The 16,265-nt window shown below is 47.0% G+C and overlaps 1 protein-coding gene across 3 annotated transcripts in view; it reads right to left on the bottom strand.

Moving 5' to 3' along the window:
* The window catches only part of VRK2 (VRK serine/threonine kinase 2), a 183,124-nt gene that overhangs the window by 151,020 nt on the left and 15,839 nt on the right, over nucleotides 1-16,265 (bottom strand). Inside the window, exons 1-4 of one of the 3 annotated variants that reach the window (XM_063918203.1) lie at nucleotides 15,688-15,949; nucleotides 8,223-8,371; nucleotides 6,301-6,356; nucleotides 5,503-5,572 (exon numbers count right to left, since the gene is read on the bottom strand). In XM_063918203.1, coding sequence (XP_063774273.1) covers nucleotides 5,503-5,572; nucleotides 6,301-6,356; nucleotides 8,223-8,349 — 253 coding nt within the window. In that variant the 5' untranslated portion in view covers nucleotides 8,350-8,371; nucleotides 15,688-15,949. Of the gene's footprint in view, nucleotides 1-5,502; nucleotides 5,573-6,300; nucleotides 6,357-8,222; nucleotides 8,372-15,687; nucleotides 15,950-16,265 lie in introns of those variants that run through there. The other 2 variants (XM_063918202.1, XM_063918204.1) reach the window with 2 other exon arrangements.

The raw sequence follows: 16,265 nt of genomic DNA, 5'->3' as shown, positions 1-16,265 counted from the left end.
TGTTTGCGACCAGGGCCGCCATCAATGAGGGAATGCCGGTACAGCAGTCCTGGGCCTGGACACTTTAAACAGACAAAGAGGGGCCAAGGCTGCTCCTATCACCTGTCTACCAACAACATAATTCTGCCTGTCCGCCCGCCCCCATGCGCCATTATAGGAGCCACGCACCCAGCAAGCAGCCAACCCCACTATCAGAAAATGTGTAACTAAGTTTGTGTGTGGGCGTGGCTGCAGTGAGAGAGAGAGTGCATGGCTGCAGAGAGAGAGAGAGCATGGCTGCAGAGAGAGAGAGCGCATGGCCGCAGAGAGAGAGAGCGCATGGCCGCAGAGAGAGAGAGAGCATGGCTGCAGAGAGAGAGAGAGCATGGCTGCAGAGAGAGAGCGCGAGCATGGCCGCAGAGAGAGAGAGAGCATGGCTGCAGAGAGAGAGAGAGCATGGCTGCAGAGAGAGAGAGAGCATGGCTGCAGAGAGAGAGAGCATGGCTGCAGAGAGAGGGAGAGAGAGAGCGCATGGCCGCAGAGAGAGAGAGAGCATGGCTGCAGAGAGAGAGAGCATGGCTGCAGAGAGAGAGAGAGCATGGCTGCAGAGAGAGAGCGCGAGCATGGCTGCAGAGAGAGAGAGAGCATGGCTGCAGAGAGAGTGAGTGTGCAGGGCTGGAGAGGGAGAGAGAGAGAGAGAGAGAGAGAGTCTGCAGGGCTGCAGAGAGAGAGAGTGCAGAGAGTGCAGGGCTGGGGAGAGAGAGAGAGAGAGAGAGAGTGTGCAGGGATGCAGAGAGAGAGAGCAGGGCTGCAGAGAGTAGAGAGAGAGAGAGCATGGCCACAGAGAGAGAGTAGAGAGAGAGCATGGCCGCAGAGAGGGAGAGAGAGAGAGCATGGCCGCAGAGAGGGAGAGAGAGAGAGCATGGCCGCAGAGAGGGAGAGAGAGAGCATGGCCGCAGAGAGGGAGAGAGAGAGCATGGCCGCAGAGAGAGAGAGAGAGAGAGAGAGCATGGCCGCAGAGAGAGAGAGAGAGCATGGCCGCAGAGAGAGAGAGAGAGAGCATGGCCGCAGAGAGAGAGAGAGAGAGCATGGCCGCAGAGAGAGAGAGCATGGCCGCAGAGAGAGAGAGCATGGCCGCAGATAGAGGGATAGGGAGAGAGAGCATGGCCGCAGATAGAGGGATAGGGAGAGAGAGCATGGCCGCAGAGAGGGAGAGAGAGAGAGAGAGAGAGAGAGAGAGCAGGGCCGGAGAGAGAGAGAGAGAGAGAGAGAGAGAGCATGGCTGCAGAGAGAGAGTGGAGAGAGAGAGTGCAGGGCTGCAGAGAGAGAGAGCAGGGCTGCAGAGAGAGAGCACGGCCGCAGAGAGAGAGAGAGCATGGCCGCAGAGAGAGAGAGAGAGAGCATGGCCGGAGAGAGTGCATGGCCACAGAGAGAGAGCGCATGGCCGCAGAGAGAGAGAGAGAGAGAGAGAGGGAGAGAGAGCATGGCTGCAGAGAGGGAGAGGGAGAGAGAGCATGGCTGCAGAGAGAGAGAGAGCATGGCTGCAGAGAGAGAGAGCGAGAGAGAGCATGGCTGCAGAGAGAGAGAGAGAGAGCGCATGGCTGCAGAGAGAGAGAGAGAGAGAGCGCATGGCTGCAGAGAGAGAGAGAGAGAGAGCGCATGGCTGCAGAGAGAGAGAGAGAGAGCGCATGGCTGCAGAGAGAGAGAGAGCGCATGGCTGCAGAGAGAGAGAGAGAGCGCATGGCTGCAGAGAGAGAGAGGGAGCATGGCTGCAGAGAGAGAGGGAGCATGGCTGCAGAGAGAGAGGGAGCATGGCTGCAGAGAGAGAAAGAGAGAGCATGGCTGCAGAGAGAGAAAGCATGGCTGCAGAGAGAAAGAGAGAGAGCATGGCTGCAGAGAGAGAAAGAGAGAGAGCATGGCTGCAGAGAGAGAAAGAGAGAGCATGGCTGCAGAGAGAGAGAGAGAGAGAGAGAGAGAGCATGGCTGCAGAGAGAGAGAGCATGGCTGCAGAGAGAGAGAGAGAGAGAGAGAGAGAGAGAGAGCATGGCTGCAGAGAGAGAGAGAGTGGCTGAAGAGAGAGAGAGAGAATGGCTGAAGAGAGAGAGAGAGAGTGCAGGGCTGCAGAGAGAAAGCACGGCTGCAGGGGGAGAGAGAGCAGGGCTGCAGAGAGAGAGAGAGAGAGCGAGAGAGAGAGCAGGGCTGCAGAGAGAGAGAGAGCAGGGCTGCAGAGAGAGTGCGTGCCTGCAGAGGGGGAGAGAGAGTGTGCATGGCTAGAGAGAGAGAGAGAATGCCTGTAGAGAGAGGAAGAGAGAGAGAGTCCATGTCTGGAGAGAGAGAGTCCATGGCCGCAGAGAGAGAGAGAGAGAGCATGGCCGCAGAGAGAGAGAGAGAGAGCATGGCCGCAGAGAGAGAGAGCATGGCCGCAGAGAGAGAGAGAGAGAGCATGGCCGCAGAGGGAGAGAGAGCATGGCCGCAGAGGGAGAGAGAGAGAGCATGGCCGCAGAGAGAGGGAAAGAGAGAATGGCCGCAGAGAGAGGGAGAGAGAGAGCATGGCCGCAGAGAGAGGGAAAGAGAGAATGGCCGCAGAGAGAGGGAGAGAGAGAGCATGGCCGCAGATAGAGGGATAGGGAGAGAGAGCATGGCCGCAGAGAGGGAGAGAGAGAGAGAGAGAGCAGGGCCGGAGAGAGAGAGAGAGAGAGCATGGCTGCAGAGAGAGAGTGGAGAGAGAGAGTGTGCAGGGCTGCAGAGAGAGAGAGAGCAGGGCTGCAGAGAGAGAGCACGGCCGCAGAGAGAGAGAGAGCATGGCCGCAGAGAGAGAGAGAGAGAGAGCATGGCCGGAGAGAGTGCATGGCCACAGAGAGAGAGAGCGCATGGCCGCAGAGAGAGAGAGAGAGAGAGAGAGAGAGAGGGAGAGAGAGCATGGCTGCAGAGAGGGAGAGGGAGAGAGAGCATGGCTGCAGAGAGAGAGCGAGAGAGAGCATGGCTGCAGAGAGAGAGCGAGAGAGAGCATGGCTGCAGAGAGAGAGCGAGAGAGAGCATGGCTGCAGAGAGAGAGCGAGAGGGAGCATGGCTGCAGAGAGAGAGAGGGAGCATGGCTGCAGAGAGAGAGAGGGAGCATGGCTGCAGAGAGAGAGAGGGAGCATGGCTGCAGAGAGAGAAAGAGAGAGAGCATGGCTGCAGAGAGAGAAAGAGAGAGCATGGCTGCAGAGAGAAAGAGAGAGAGCATGGCTGCAGAGAGAGAAAGAGAGAGAGCATGGCTGCAGAGAGAGAGAGAGAGAGAGCATGGCTGCAGAGAGAGAGAGAGAGAGAGCATGGCTGCAGAGAGAGAGAGAGTGGCTGAAGAGAGAGAGAGAGAATGGCTGAAGAGAGAGAGAGAGAGAGAGAGAGAGAGAGAAAGAGTGCAGGGCTGCAGAGAGAAAGCACGGCTGCAGGGAGAGAGAGAGAGAGAGAGAGAGCAGGGCTGCAGAGAGAGAGAGAGAGCGAGAGAGAGAGAGCAGGGCTGCAGAGAGAGAGAGAGAGAGCAGGGCTGCAGAGAGAGGGAGAAAGAGAGCAGGGCTGCAGAGAGAGAGAGTGCGTGCCTGCAGAGGGGGAGAGAGAGTGTGCATGGCGAGAGAGAGAGAGAGAGAGAGAGAGAGAGAGAGAGAGAGAGAGAGAGAGAGAGAGAGAGAGAGAGAGAATGCCTGTAGAGAGAGGAAGAGAGAGAGAGTCCATGTCTGGAGAGAGAGAGAGAGAGAGAGAGAGAGAGAGAGAGAGAGAGAGAGAGAGAGAGAGAGAGGATGTGCATGCCCGCAGAGAGAGAGAGGGGGGTGCATGCATGGAGAGAGAGAGTGTGTATATATATATATATATTTATAGTGTGTGTGTGTGTGTGTGTGTGTGTGTGTGTGTGTGTGTGTGTGTGTGTGTGAGAGAGAGAGAGCTGTGACTGGGAACAAGCAGAGACAGCACTAGGGTAATGGTTGCAGCCCTTTGGAGAACCGCCTACAATATAGCACTGTCTAGGTTGCCAGATAAAGCATCCCAAACCTGAGAACATGTCCTATGATATGCACAGCTTGAATGTAGGGCCTAATTCAGAGTTGATCGCTGCAGCACATTTGTTAGCAGTTGGACAAAACCATGGCCCTCATTCCGAGTTGTTCGCTCGCAAGCTGCTTTTAGCAGCATTGCACACGCTAAGCCGCCGCCTACTGGGAGTGAATCTTAGCTTATCAGAATTGCGAACGAAAGATTCGCAATATTGCGAAAAGATTTCTCTGTGCAGTTTCTGAGTAGCTCAAGACTTACTCTTCCACTGCGATCAGTTCAGTGCTTGTCGTTCCTGGTTTTACGTCACAAACACACCCAGCGTTCGCCCAGACACTCCTCCGTTTCTTCAGCCACTCCCGCGTTTTTCCCAGAAACGGCAGCGTTTTTTCACACACTCCCATAAAACGGTCAGTTTCCGCCCAGAAACACCCACTTCCTGTCAATCACACTCCGATCACCAGAACGAAGAAAAAACCTCGTAATGCCGTGAGTAAAATACCAAACTTCTTAGCAAATTTACTTGGCGCAGCCGCAGTGCTAACATTGCGCATGCGCAATTAGCGGAAAATCGCTGCGATGCAAAGAAAATTACCGAGCGAACAACTCGGAATGAGGGCCCATGTGCACTGTAGGGGAGGCAGATATAACATGTGGAGAGAGAGTTAGATTTGGGTGGGGTGTGTTCAATCTAAAATCTAAATTGCAGTGTAAAAATAAAGCAGCCAGTATTTACCCTGCACAAAAACAATATAACCCACCAGTATCTAACTCTCTCTGCAAATGTTACCCACCTGCAGCGCACATGGGGGGTCATTCAGAGTTGTTCGCTCGGTATTTTTTTCTCGCAACGGAGTGATTAGTCGCTAATGCGCATGCGCAATGTCCGCAGTGCGACTGCGCCAAGTAAATTTGCTATGCAGTTAGGAATTTTACTCACGGCATTACGAGGTTTTTTCTTCGTTCTGGTGATCGGAGTGTGATTGACAGGAAGTGGGTGTTTCTGGGCGGAAACTGGACGTTTTATGGGAGTATGCGAAAAAACGCTACCGTTTCCGGGAAAAACGCGGGAGTGGCTGGAGAAACGGGGGGAGTGTCTGGGCGAACGCTGGGTGTGTTTGTGACGTCAAACCAGGAACGACAAGCACTGAACTGATCGCAGATGCCGAGTGAGTTTGAAGCTACTCAGAAACTGCTAAGAAGTGTCTATTCGCAATTCTGCTAATCTTTCGTTCGCAATTTTGATATGCTAAGATTCACTCCCAGTAGGCGGCGGCTTAGCGTGTGCAAAGCTGCTAAAAGCAGCTTGCGAGCGAACAACTCGGAATGACCCCCATGGTTTTGCCCAACTGCTAACAACTTTGCTGCTGCGATCAACTCTGAATTACCCCCGTAAACCGATACAATTAGCTATGAACCTGAACAAGTTGCTATTACACCAACTATAACATGTAGCTTTGCAAATTATAAAGGAAGTTTAAGTAAACCCATGCTTACTATCGTCTTGTTTTGCTGCTCTTTGGTAAAACTTCAGTTCACAGAATAATGGTCCATTTTGATGGAATTCCTAGAATTAAATAAAGGTTGAAAATGGATTAATACAATGACGGTAATGCCCAAGGCAATAAAAAGTGGAGTAAGGGGAAAAAAAAAAACCAAAAAAAAAAAAAAACCTGCAAAACGGAAAGAAATATAATTTAAAAACAAAAAAAAAAAAAAGATCACAGGATTCTGAATTATTTCATATTTTTCTTTATACTGATTTTAAATCATCAAGCCATTTATTTTGGCAATAGGACCATTAGAGAGATGTTAACGGAATATTTTGTAGCTTCTATAGCACGGCAGCATGGTATACAAATCTGAGGCACATTACTGAATGCATATGGATGTTGCATTAAAAGCCGTCTCCTGTCTAGACTGGGCACCAAGGGTTTTTTTTTTTATTCAACTGCAGTCTTTACTTTCAGGCTGAATTTCATCAGTTCCAACTGTAGAAAGGACAGTACCTAGCAGCTGTCTCTAGGCACTCCAGTGCTTACTATCAGAGCTGGAATCTGTGGGGATTTCCTTCACTAGAACAGGTGCAATAATTCAGGAAGAGTAGACAAGAAACATTGCTATAGGCTCAGTGATGAGACAAAAACACATACTGGTTCTTCTATTATAGCACGATAGTTCAGAAAAAAAAGCCAAGTAAAAAATGTACAAAATTATACTACAGACAGTAATAATAGTAAAAAATAAACGCAAAATGAAACAAAAAAAAAAAAATGGTGTCCAAATTGATATTACCACTTTAATTCCATAAGCATCCTTATCGTCACCTGGCACATCAACGTCAGGAGAAGCTGTACAGGAAAATTGTATTTCTGTTAAATATTTTAAAAATCCATGCATACTGTAAGAATATACTACACAGCAGGTGCAGGAATAACATTTATCAGGGGATTATAAGTATTTGAGAGAAAAGAATTCTGATACTCGGGTATAAAGGATGACATGAAATCTGTAGTGAAAAAGGATTCCTGTAAACTTGATAACCACAAGCAAACAGGTCTTATCCACTTTCCAGGCGTCACATAAAGACAATGGATGTGACGCATTTGGATTGGAGCGGTGGTAGAGAGACTGTAACACATGATGAACTTCAGGTTTGTGTGGAGTCTTTTGTATTTTTTTTATTCACAATGAGTGGTTATATGTATATCAATGTGTATGTGATCATTTTTTAGATATTCTGTGTTTATGATCTAAATGTTTGATAAATAGATCATATAATAATATATGATGGGAAATGTACTATTATTTATAATATAGAGTATAAAAAACATTATTACTATGCCAATGTATAATGACCCCTAAGAATGTCTGCTTGTCTTACATTTTAATTAAAATACAACTTTGTTGTTCCTTGTTATAGATCAAACTATGGACCCTATTCAGTATGAGAGTTGCAGATGCTGCTAAAAAGCAGAATCTACCACTGCTTCCATAGGCATGCTGTGTGTGGATGGATGGATGGATGGATGGATGGATGGATGGATGGATGGATGGATGGATGGATGGATGGATGGATGGATATCATGCCGCCCAGCGCAGGGCAAGGCCGCCCAGAATGCAAATCAGCGGCCAGTGTTGCAATCGCAAAACAATTGCGATCGCATCACTGAGGCAGGAGTTAAGGATGTCCTTTTGCAGACGCAGCATGACTGCATATGCAGGCAGCCTGCCGCCATCTTTTTCATCAGAGTGGCTGCATGTGATGTCATGTAGCCATCCCAAAAAACTCCCCCGCAACGGCCCATTGCCACCAACCCCCAGCGCGCTTGTCGCCGTTACTCAAAGTGTGATTGCATCACTCAGAAATGCGACTGCACTTTGCTACTTCACGCACAGGTATTGCGGCAGAAATATATAAAAAAAATAAAAAATCACTCAATTAAAATGTTTGTACTTTTACGATCAGAGCTGAATGAGGGACTACAGTATATGTGAACCTATAAAAATTGGTTTCCTTTCTTATTATAGGGGTCTATGTACTAAGTCTTGAAAAGAGGTGTAAGTGACTTGCTGGAGCGTTATCACATTCCACTATCTACAGGCTTAAGACATCTGCCCCATATATACGAAGCCTTGGAGAGAGATATAAGTGGAGAGAGAGATAAAGTACCAGCTATACAGCTCCTAGCTGCCATGTCACAGGCTGTGTTTGAAAAATGACAGGATCAGATTGGCTGGTACTTTATCTCCATCCAGGGCTTAGTACATCTGCCTCTATGTAGTGGACAAGTAGCCCATAGCAACAACCAGCTTCTACCTACCTTTTTATAGAGTGTACTTGATAAATGCTAGAAGCTGATTGTTAAAGTTGCCGTTGGGAGGGGTGTGTGGGTAAAGACCATCATCCATGACGCAGGGCCCAGGGGGAGGGGCTAGGGGGGAGGGAGGAAGGGGGAGGGCAAAGCACAGCGAACCATGCATCTGGCTAGCAGGTTGCCTGGAACTGCAGTATGCAGACAGTAGTCCTGCATTCAAAGAACACGCCAGGCACACACCCTGCAGTGTGTAGAACCACCTGCCGCATCCAGCCAGCTCCAGCGCTGAACCCTTTTCCACAGATTTTTGATCTGCGTAACAGTAATAAATATGGTTATACTCAATTAATGCTGAATTACTTTCCTAAACAAATTCAATAAATAAATAATAATAATTACCCATGTATATTACACCAAAGCCTCCTTGGCCAATAATTTTACCCAATTTCCAGCTTTTCTTGTTTGTGTCTGTTAGTATCAAACCTTCTGGCAAAGGATCCGGCAGCTTGTTTCGTCTTAGCGGCATGACTTTTACAATACCAGCACAACTGAAATGATATATCAATTTGTTACAAACACGAATGCTTGCGCGTTATTGAAAAAGTCCTATTTTTATTTCTCAAAGTAAAAAAATAAATAAATACTCTAGCTTGATATTTTTTGCTTTCAAATGAAATAGAAAAAATAACCATCTCCTAATTGATAAGATCATTTGAAAATGACTGTTGTTCCTAAATTTCCAGCTGCCATCTTGTACAATAATAAATGTACATTAAAGTTGTTTTAGTATAAGTTACCTACTAGTCAAAGTGGATGGAGAGTTTGGAGAGATCGCTGCTTGGGCTCATACAGCCCATATTCAACACAGAAAAACATGGCAGGCAGCCAAACTATACTGTCATTTTTTCTTTGCTTTAGGGAGAATACATCAAACTCGAGTTAGGTCAGACGGATGTTAAAATCCACCACTTGCTTCTGGTTGAAGAACCAATGTACAGTATGAAGAGCACACAGTATTTTACAAATGTTCCTATTTTGAGTCTGATGTAAGATATCTCTGTAAATACAAAGTGTATAATACCATACACCCTGTATACTTCTATAGCCTTAAGGTTTCTATGTTTCCTTACTGTAATGTATGTGGGCTTTCTGCGATGTGCTGCACTTTCCTTAGCTTCCAGCAAAAGTCTGCACTAGGGATGGCCAACGAGCATCGATGATTCAAAACTATTGATGGTCTTTGACCGATGTCGCATACTTTTACCATCTATGGGGGAGAACCAGATGGTTTCCCTCCATCGATGGCTAGGCCTAAACGAATATTTTTTTTTAGTAATTTTTTTTTTTTTTTTTTACAAGATGTGGGGACACGGAGCATAGATCCGCCCCTGACACACGTGAAGCCCTGCCCCTAGGCTGTGATTGGCCCACGGGTTTTATTCCAGAATGGCTAGTCTGGCTAATCAAGTTTTAGTTTGAATCCATCTGATGGAATAACACAAATGGACATTCATAGATTGAATCTTATAGATATTGTAACGGATATAAAATCTGTATATTATGACAGGAGCTGATGAAACTGCTTCTCTTTCCTAAGCAAAAGTAGAAAAATTACAGATTACTGTAGTATTGATTGCTGGAAATTACAGTTTTTTGTTTGTGTATCAGTTTTCAAAAATGGTATGTGTAGTTTAATAGCACTGTCATAATGTATTTTTAATTTATTGTTAATGCTAGGACCCTTACCCACTGGTGTTGCACATGCTGCAAATTTCTCATGCAAATCGCATGAGAAATTTACGGGAGCCGCCTAGGAGCAGCAGCAGTTGGGATCCCGGCTGTCAAAATACCGATGCCGGAATCCCAACACAGCTGAGAATGCTGGCGCTGGAATCCCAAATGGGATCACAATCCCGGCATAGCGACAACCAGGATCCGTAACACCCCACTGCCGGACCGCAGGATAGGTAGGTAAGTTACAGGAAGGGGGAGGTTAGGTTTAGGCTGTGGGGTAAGGTATAGGGTTAGACTAGAGGAAGGGGGGTGGGGGGGTGGTAGGGTTAGGCACCACTGGGAAGGGGTAAGGTTAGGTTTAGGCTGTAACTGTACTTACCTTCTCCCTGTCAGGATGCCGCGGTCGGTATTCTGGCCGCCATCATCCCAACAGCCAGAGATAATAAAAACAGGCAGTGTGGTACATCTCAACACATTTCTCAACCAAACCAAGCAAAAAACAGTAGTCAGAACTAGTGTCAGAGAAAGAGACCATTAATCGCAGTAATTTTACTACTTCCAGACTTATTTGCATTATGTATTTCTGCCACATGTACATATCCATCGCAACAGTTAGTTACTTGGCATTATCACCGGTAAGATGGCGCAACGGAGGAGAAGAGACCCGCTTGCCAACACAAGGTAAGATGCATGGAGGCTCTGCTGCACATGAAACCCCTCACGCGTTAATACACCACTGGCACTCCAGGTTCTGAACTTTAGCCCTGCAGAATGTATGTACAGTATGTATAAATTATTTATTTATTCATTCAGGAATCAATGTTACTACTTAGTTTGTAACAAAATCCTTACTTTTTTTCTCTAGCATTTAAAACATATGTGTATTAGAGATGAGCGCCTGAAATTTTTCGGGTTTTGTGTTTTGGTTTTGGGTTCGGTTCCGCGGCCGTGTTTTGGGTTCGACCGCGTTTTGGCAAAACCTCACCGAATTTTTTTTGTCGGATTCGGGTGTGTTTTGGATTCGGGTGTTTTTTTCAAAAAACCCTAAAAAACAGCTTAAATCATAGAATTTGGGGGTCATTTTGATCCCATATTATTATTAACCTCAGAAACCATAATTTCCACTCATTTTCAGTCTATTCTGAATACCTCACACCTCACAATATTATTTTTAGTCCTAAAATTTGCACCGAGGTCGCTGGATGACTAAGCTAAGCGACCCTAGTGGCCGACACAAACACCTGGCCCATCTAGGAGTGGCACTGCAGTGTCACGCAGGATGTCCCTTCCAAAAAACCCTCCCCAAACAGCACATGACGCAAAGAAAAAAAGAGGCGCAATGAGGTAGCTGACTGTGTGAGTAAGATAAGCGACCCTAGTGGCCGACACAAACACCGGGCCCATTTAGGAGTGGCACTGCAGTGTCACGCAGGATGTCCCTTCCAAAAAACCCTCCCCAATCAGCACATGACGCAAAGAAAAAAAGAGGCGCAATGAGGTAGCTGTGTGAGTAAGATTAGCGACCCTAGTGGCCGACACAAACACCGGGCCCATTTAGGAGTGGCACTGCAGTGTCACGCAGGATGTCCCTTCCAAAAAACCCTCCCCAATCAGCACATGACGCAAAGAAAAAAAGAGGCGCAATGAGGTAGCTGTGTGAGTAAGATTAGCGACCCTAGTGGCCGACACAAACACCGGGCCCATTTAGGAGTGGCACTGCAGTGTCACGCAGGATGTCCCTTCCAAAAAACCATCCCCAATCAGCACATGACGCAAAGAAAAAAAGAGGCGCAATGAGGTAGCTGTGTGAGAAAGATTAGCGACCCTAGTGGCCGACACAAACACCGGGCCCATTTAGGAGTGGCACTGCAGTGTCACGCAGGATGTCCCTTCCAAAAAACCCTCCCCAAACAGCACATGACGCAAAGAAAAAAAGAGGCGCAAGCTCTTCCCGTCCAGTGTTGGGAAGGTCAGGCATCGCAACCGACACAATTGGACTCTCCTTTGGGATTTGTGATTTCGAAGAACGCACAGTTCTTTGCTGTGCTTTTGCCGCAAGTCTTGTCTTTTTTCTAGCGAGAGGATGAGTGCTTCCATCCTCATGTGAAGCTGAACCACTAGCCATGAACATAGGCCAGGGCCTCAGCCGTTCCTTGCCACTCCGTGTGGTAAATGGCATATTGGCAAGTTTACGCTTCTCCTCCGACAATTTTATTTTAGGTTTTGGAGTCCTTTTTTTACTGATATTTGGTGTTTTGGATTTGACATGCTCTGTACTATGACATTGGGCATCGGCCTTGGCAGACGACGTTGCTGGCATTTCATCGTCTCGGCCATGACTAGTGGCAGCAGCTTCAGCACGAGGTGGAAGTGGATCTTGATCTTTCCCTAATTTTGGAACCTCAACATTTTTGTTCTCCATATTTTAATAGGCACAACTAAAAGGCACCTCAGGTAAACAATGGAGATGGATGGATACTAGTATACAATTATGGACGGACTGCCGAGTGCCGACACAGAGGTAGCCACAGCCGTGAACTACCGTACTGTACTGTGTCTGCTGCTAATATAGACTGGTTGATAAAGAGATGTCGTAGTATGTATGTATAAAGAAGAAAGAAAAAAAAACCACGGTTAGGTGGTATACAATTATGGACGGACTGCCGAGTGCCGACACAGAGGTAGCCACAGCCGTGAACTACCGTACTGTACTGTGTCTGCTGCTAATATAGACTGGTTGATAAAGAGATGTCGTAGTATGTACGTATAAAGAAGAAAGGAAAAAAAACCACGGTTAGGTGGTATACAATTATGGACGGACTGCCGAGTGCCGACACAGAGGTAGCCACAGCCGTGAACTACCGTACTGTACTGTGTCTGCTGCTAATATAGACTGGTTGATAAAGAGATGTCGTAGTATGTATGTATAAAGAAGAAAGAAAAAAAAACCACGGTTAGGTGGTATACAATTATGGACGGACTGCCGAGTGCCGACACAGAGGTAGCCACAGCCGTGAACTACCGTACTGTACTGTGTCTGCAGCTAATATAGACTGGTTGATAAAGAGATGTCGTAGTATGTACGTATAAAGAAGAAAGAAAAAAAAACCACGGTTAGGTGGTATACAATTATGGACGGACTGCCGAGTGCCGACACAGAGGTAGCCACAGCCGTGAACTACCGTACTGTACTGTGTCTGCTGCTAATATAGACTGGTTGATAAAGAGATGTCGTAGTATGTATGTATAAAGAAGAAAGAAAAAAAAACCACGGTTAGGTGGTATACAATTATGGACGGACTGCCGAGTGCCGACACAGAGGTAGCCACAGCCGTGAACTACCGTACTGTACTGTGTCTGCTGCTAATATAGACTGGTTGATAAAGAGATGTCGTAGTATGTATGTATAAAGAAGAAAGAAAAAAAAACCACGGTTAGGTGGTATACAATTATGGACGGACTGCCGAGTGCCGACACAGAGGTAGCTACAGCCGTGAACTACCGTACTGTGTCTGCTGCGACTGGATGATAAATAATGATATAAAAAATATATATATATCACTACTGCAGCCGGACAGGTATATATATTATATAATGACGGACCTGCTGGACACTGTCTGTCAGCAGAATGAGTTTTTTATAGAATAAAAAAAAAAACACCACACAAGTGAAGTCACACGACGAGTGTTTAACTTTTTCAGGCAATCACAATATAGTATACTACTAACTATACTGGTGGTCAGGTCACTGGTCAGTCACACTGGCAGTGGCACTCCTGCAGCAAAAGTGTGCACTGTTTAATTTTAATATAATATGTACTCCTGGCTCCTGCTATAACCTATAACTGGCACTGCAGTGCTCCCCAGTCTCCCCCACAATTATAAGCTGTGTGAGCTGAGCACAGTCAGATATATAATATATACATAGATGATGCAGCACACTGGGCTGAGCAGTGCACACAGATATGGTATGTGACTGTCTTGTACTCCTGGCTCCTGCTATAACCTATAACTGGCACTGCAGTGCTCCCCAGTCTCCCCCACAATTATAAGCTGTGTGAGCTGAGCACAGTCAGATATATAATAGTGATGAGCGGATTCGGTTTTACTCGGTTTTACTCGGTTCTCAAAACGGCATCTTATTGGCTCACGGATGTCACGTGTTTTGGATAGCCAATAAGATGCCGTTTTGAGAACCGAGTAAAACCGAGTAAAACCGAATCCGCTCATCACTAATATATAATATATACATAGATGATGCAGCACACTGGGCTGAGCAGTGCACACAGATATGGTATGTGACTGAGTCACTGTGTGTATCGTTTTTTTCAGGCAGAGAACGGATATATTAAATAAAACTGCACTGTCTGGTGGTCACTGTGGTCAGTCACTAGTAAACTCTGCACTCTCTTCTACAGTACTCCTAAGCTCCAGTAAATCAGGTCAATCTCTCTCTCTCTCTCTCTCCTAATCTAAATCACTGTACTCCCTAACAGCTGCTCCCCGTCCCCAATCCTCCCCACAATTATAACTAAGTCACTCAGTCTTTACTCTTTTCTACTATAACGGAGAGGACGCCAGCCACGTCCTCTCCCTATCAATCTCAATGCACGTGTGAAAATGGCGGCGACGCGCGGCTCCTTATATAGAATCCGAGTCTCGCGATAGAATCCGAGCCTCGCGAGAATCCGACAGCGTCATGATGACGTTCGGGCGCGCTCGGGTTAACCGAGCAAGGCGGGAAGATCCGAGTCGCTCGGACCCGTGAAAAAAAACATGAAGTTCGTGCGGGTTCGGATTCAGAGAAACCGAACCCGCTCATCTCTAATGTGTATACTGCATACAGGTTGAGTATCCCATATCCAGAATGCTCAATACCAGGAGCATTCCAGATATAGGATTTTCCCAGATAACAGAATACCTATTATCCGGATGGATCAAGTTGTTCCGGTGGGGGGGGTGCAAAGCCACTCCCCCACCTGTCTGTGATTGGCCCTGGAATCCAGCGAAGTCATGACACCGATCGCGTCATGACGTCACTACAGGGCCGAAATATTCCAGTTTTCGGGTATCGGGATAACTGATACCCATCCTGTATTTATAAAATAGTGTTATAAAGGCATAAATCCTGATAACATGATTGGACACAATAGATCACAAGACCGTGCATTATTGCCCAATGACTGCACACCTCCCAGCGTAACTGCATACCTAAACTACTACCAACTGTCACCAAAACCTCATCACAGAGCCACACCATCACTCACACAGGTACTACTCACTGACACACAGCGCATCCCCGCCTCACTGACACACAGCGCATCCCCGCCTCACTGACACACAGCGCATCCCCGCCTCACTGACACGCAGCCCATCCCCGCCTCACTGGCACGCAGCCCATCCCCGCCTCACTGGCACGCAGCCCATCCCCGCCTCACTGGCACGCAGCCCATCCCCGCCTCACTGGCACGCAGCCCATCCCCGCCTCACTGGCACGCAGCGCATCCCCGCCTCACTGGCACGCAGCGCATCCCCGCCTCACTGGCACGCAGCCCATCCCCGCCTCACTGACACGCAGCGCATCCCCGCCTCATTGACACGCAGCGCATCCCCGCCTCACTGACACGCAGAGCATCCCCGCCTCACTGACACGCAGAGCATCCCCGCCTTACTATCCAGCTACATTTTTTCATTAAAAGTATTCATGTTAAACAACCTATTGTGAATTATTTTTCCCTCCTATACCTAGCTGTTTCTCTTGTTTTTGTCACAACTAGGGCCATTTTATAAAGTAGATATACCAGTCTACAGTTGGCTCTGATTTACACGAGGCTGAAGGCCAAGTGCGTTCACCCACACAAGGCGTGTGTATATAACAGTGCAACAGCACACCCACTTGTGCAATTCAGGAGCGTTACAGTTTAAGGGGATAGTACGGTAAGCCTAAATATATACTGTAATAATAATAACTGTATAGCTCACAATGTAACATCAGGCACGTGTGGTTTTTACATAGTTAATCCAAAGCCATTAGTCACTGCACTGATGTTTGCTCTTTTTAAACCATACTGAAGATAAGTACAACAAGACAGGTGCAGATTATGTGTCTGGAATATTTACAGGGCCATTACCTTCAAACACAAAACAAATCCAGTACTCACAGGTTGTATACAGAATCTCACTGAAGCACTGCTCACGTATTGCTTACTGCATCTGCATGCACAGCCTGCAGACTGCCAGCAGCAGAGCCCGGGATCACTACTTCCAAGTGAAAGCTAAAGTCGTAGACAAAACCACAAATCACACACTTGCAGAAACAAACTTGCACATTGAGGAAATGCCGAAAGCATGCACGTCATGTGATCTCTGACCAAAGGGATCATCACCCAATGGCATCTGTTTTAATAGACTGCATGGGGAGTGTCTGCAAACTCCAGTCCTGTCACTGTGCAGCGAGCCAGGCACATATATAGTGACACCTATAGTAGGTGTTTCGTTTTATAGAAAAGGAAACTGAAAGAGGCTGATCTGTATGTAGCTGTTGGTAATACGCATTGTAAACGATGTACCTGCCAAGTGTTTAAAAAAAAATGATAACCACAATAAATATTATACATTGTAATTTTAGGAAGCCATGATGTTATATATGACATTTCAGCTTGTTCCAGCTAACTTTCGTGAAACGTATTCACCCAGTTACAGTAATTGG

Source organism: Pseudophryne corroboree, chromosome 4, assembly GCF_028390025.1.
Source record: "Pseudophryne corroboree isolate aPseCor3 chromosome 4, aPseCor3.hap2, whole genome shotgun sequence".
NCBI lineage: Eukaryota > Metazoa > Chordata > Amphibia > Anura > Myobatrachidae > Pseudophryne > Pseudophryne corroboree.
This window is presented reverse-complemented; position numbering and strand designations above follow the sequence as displayed.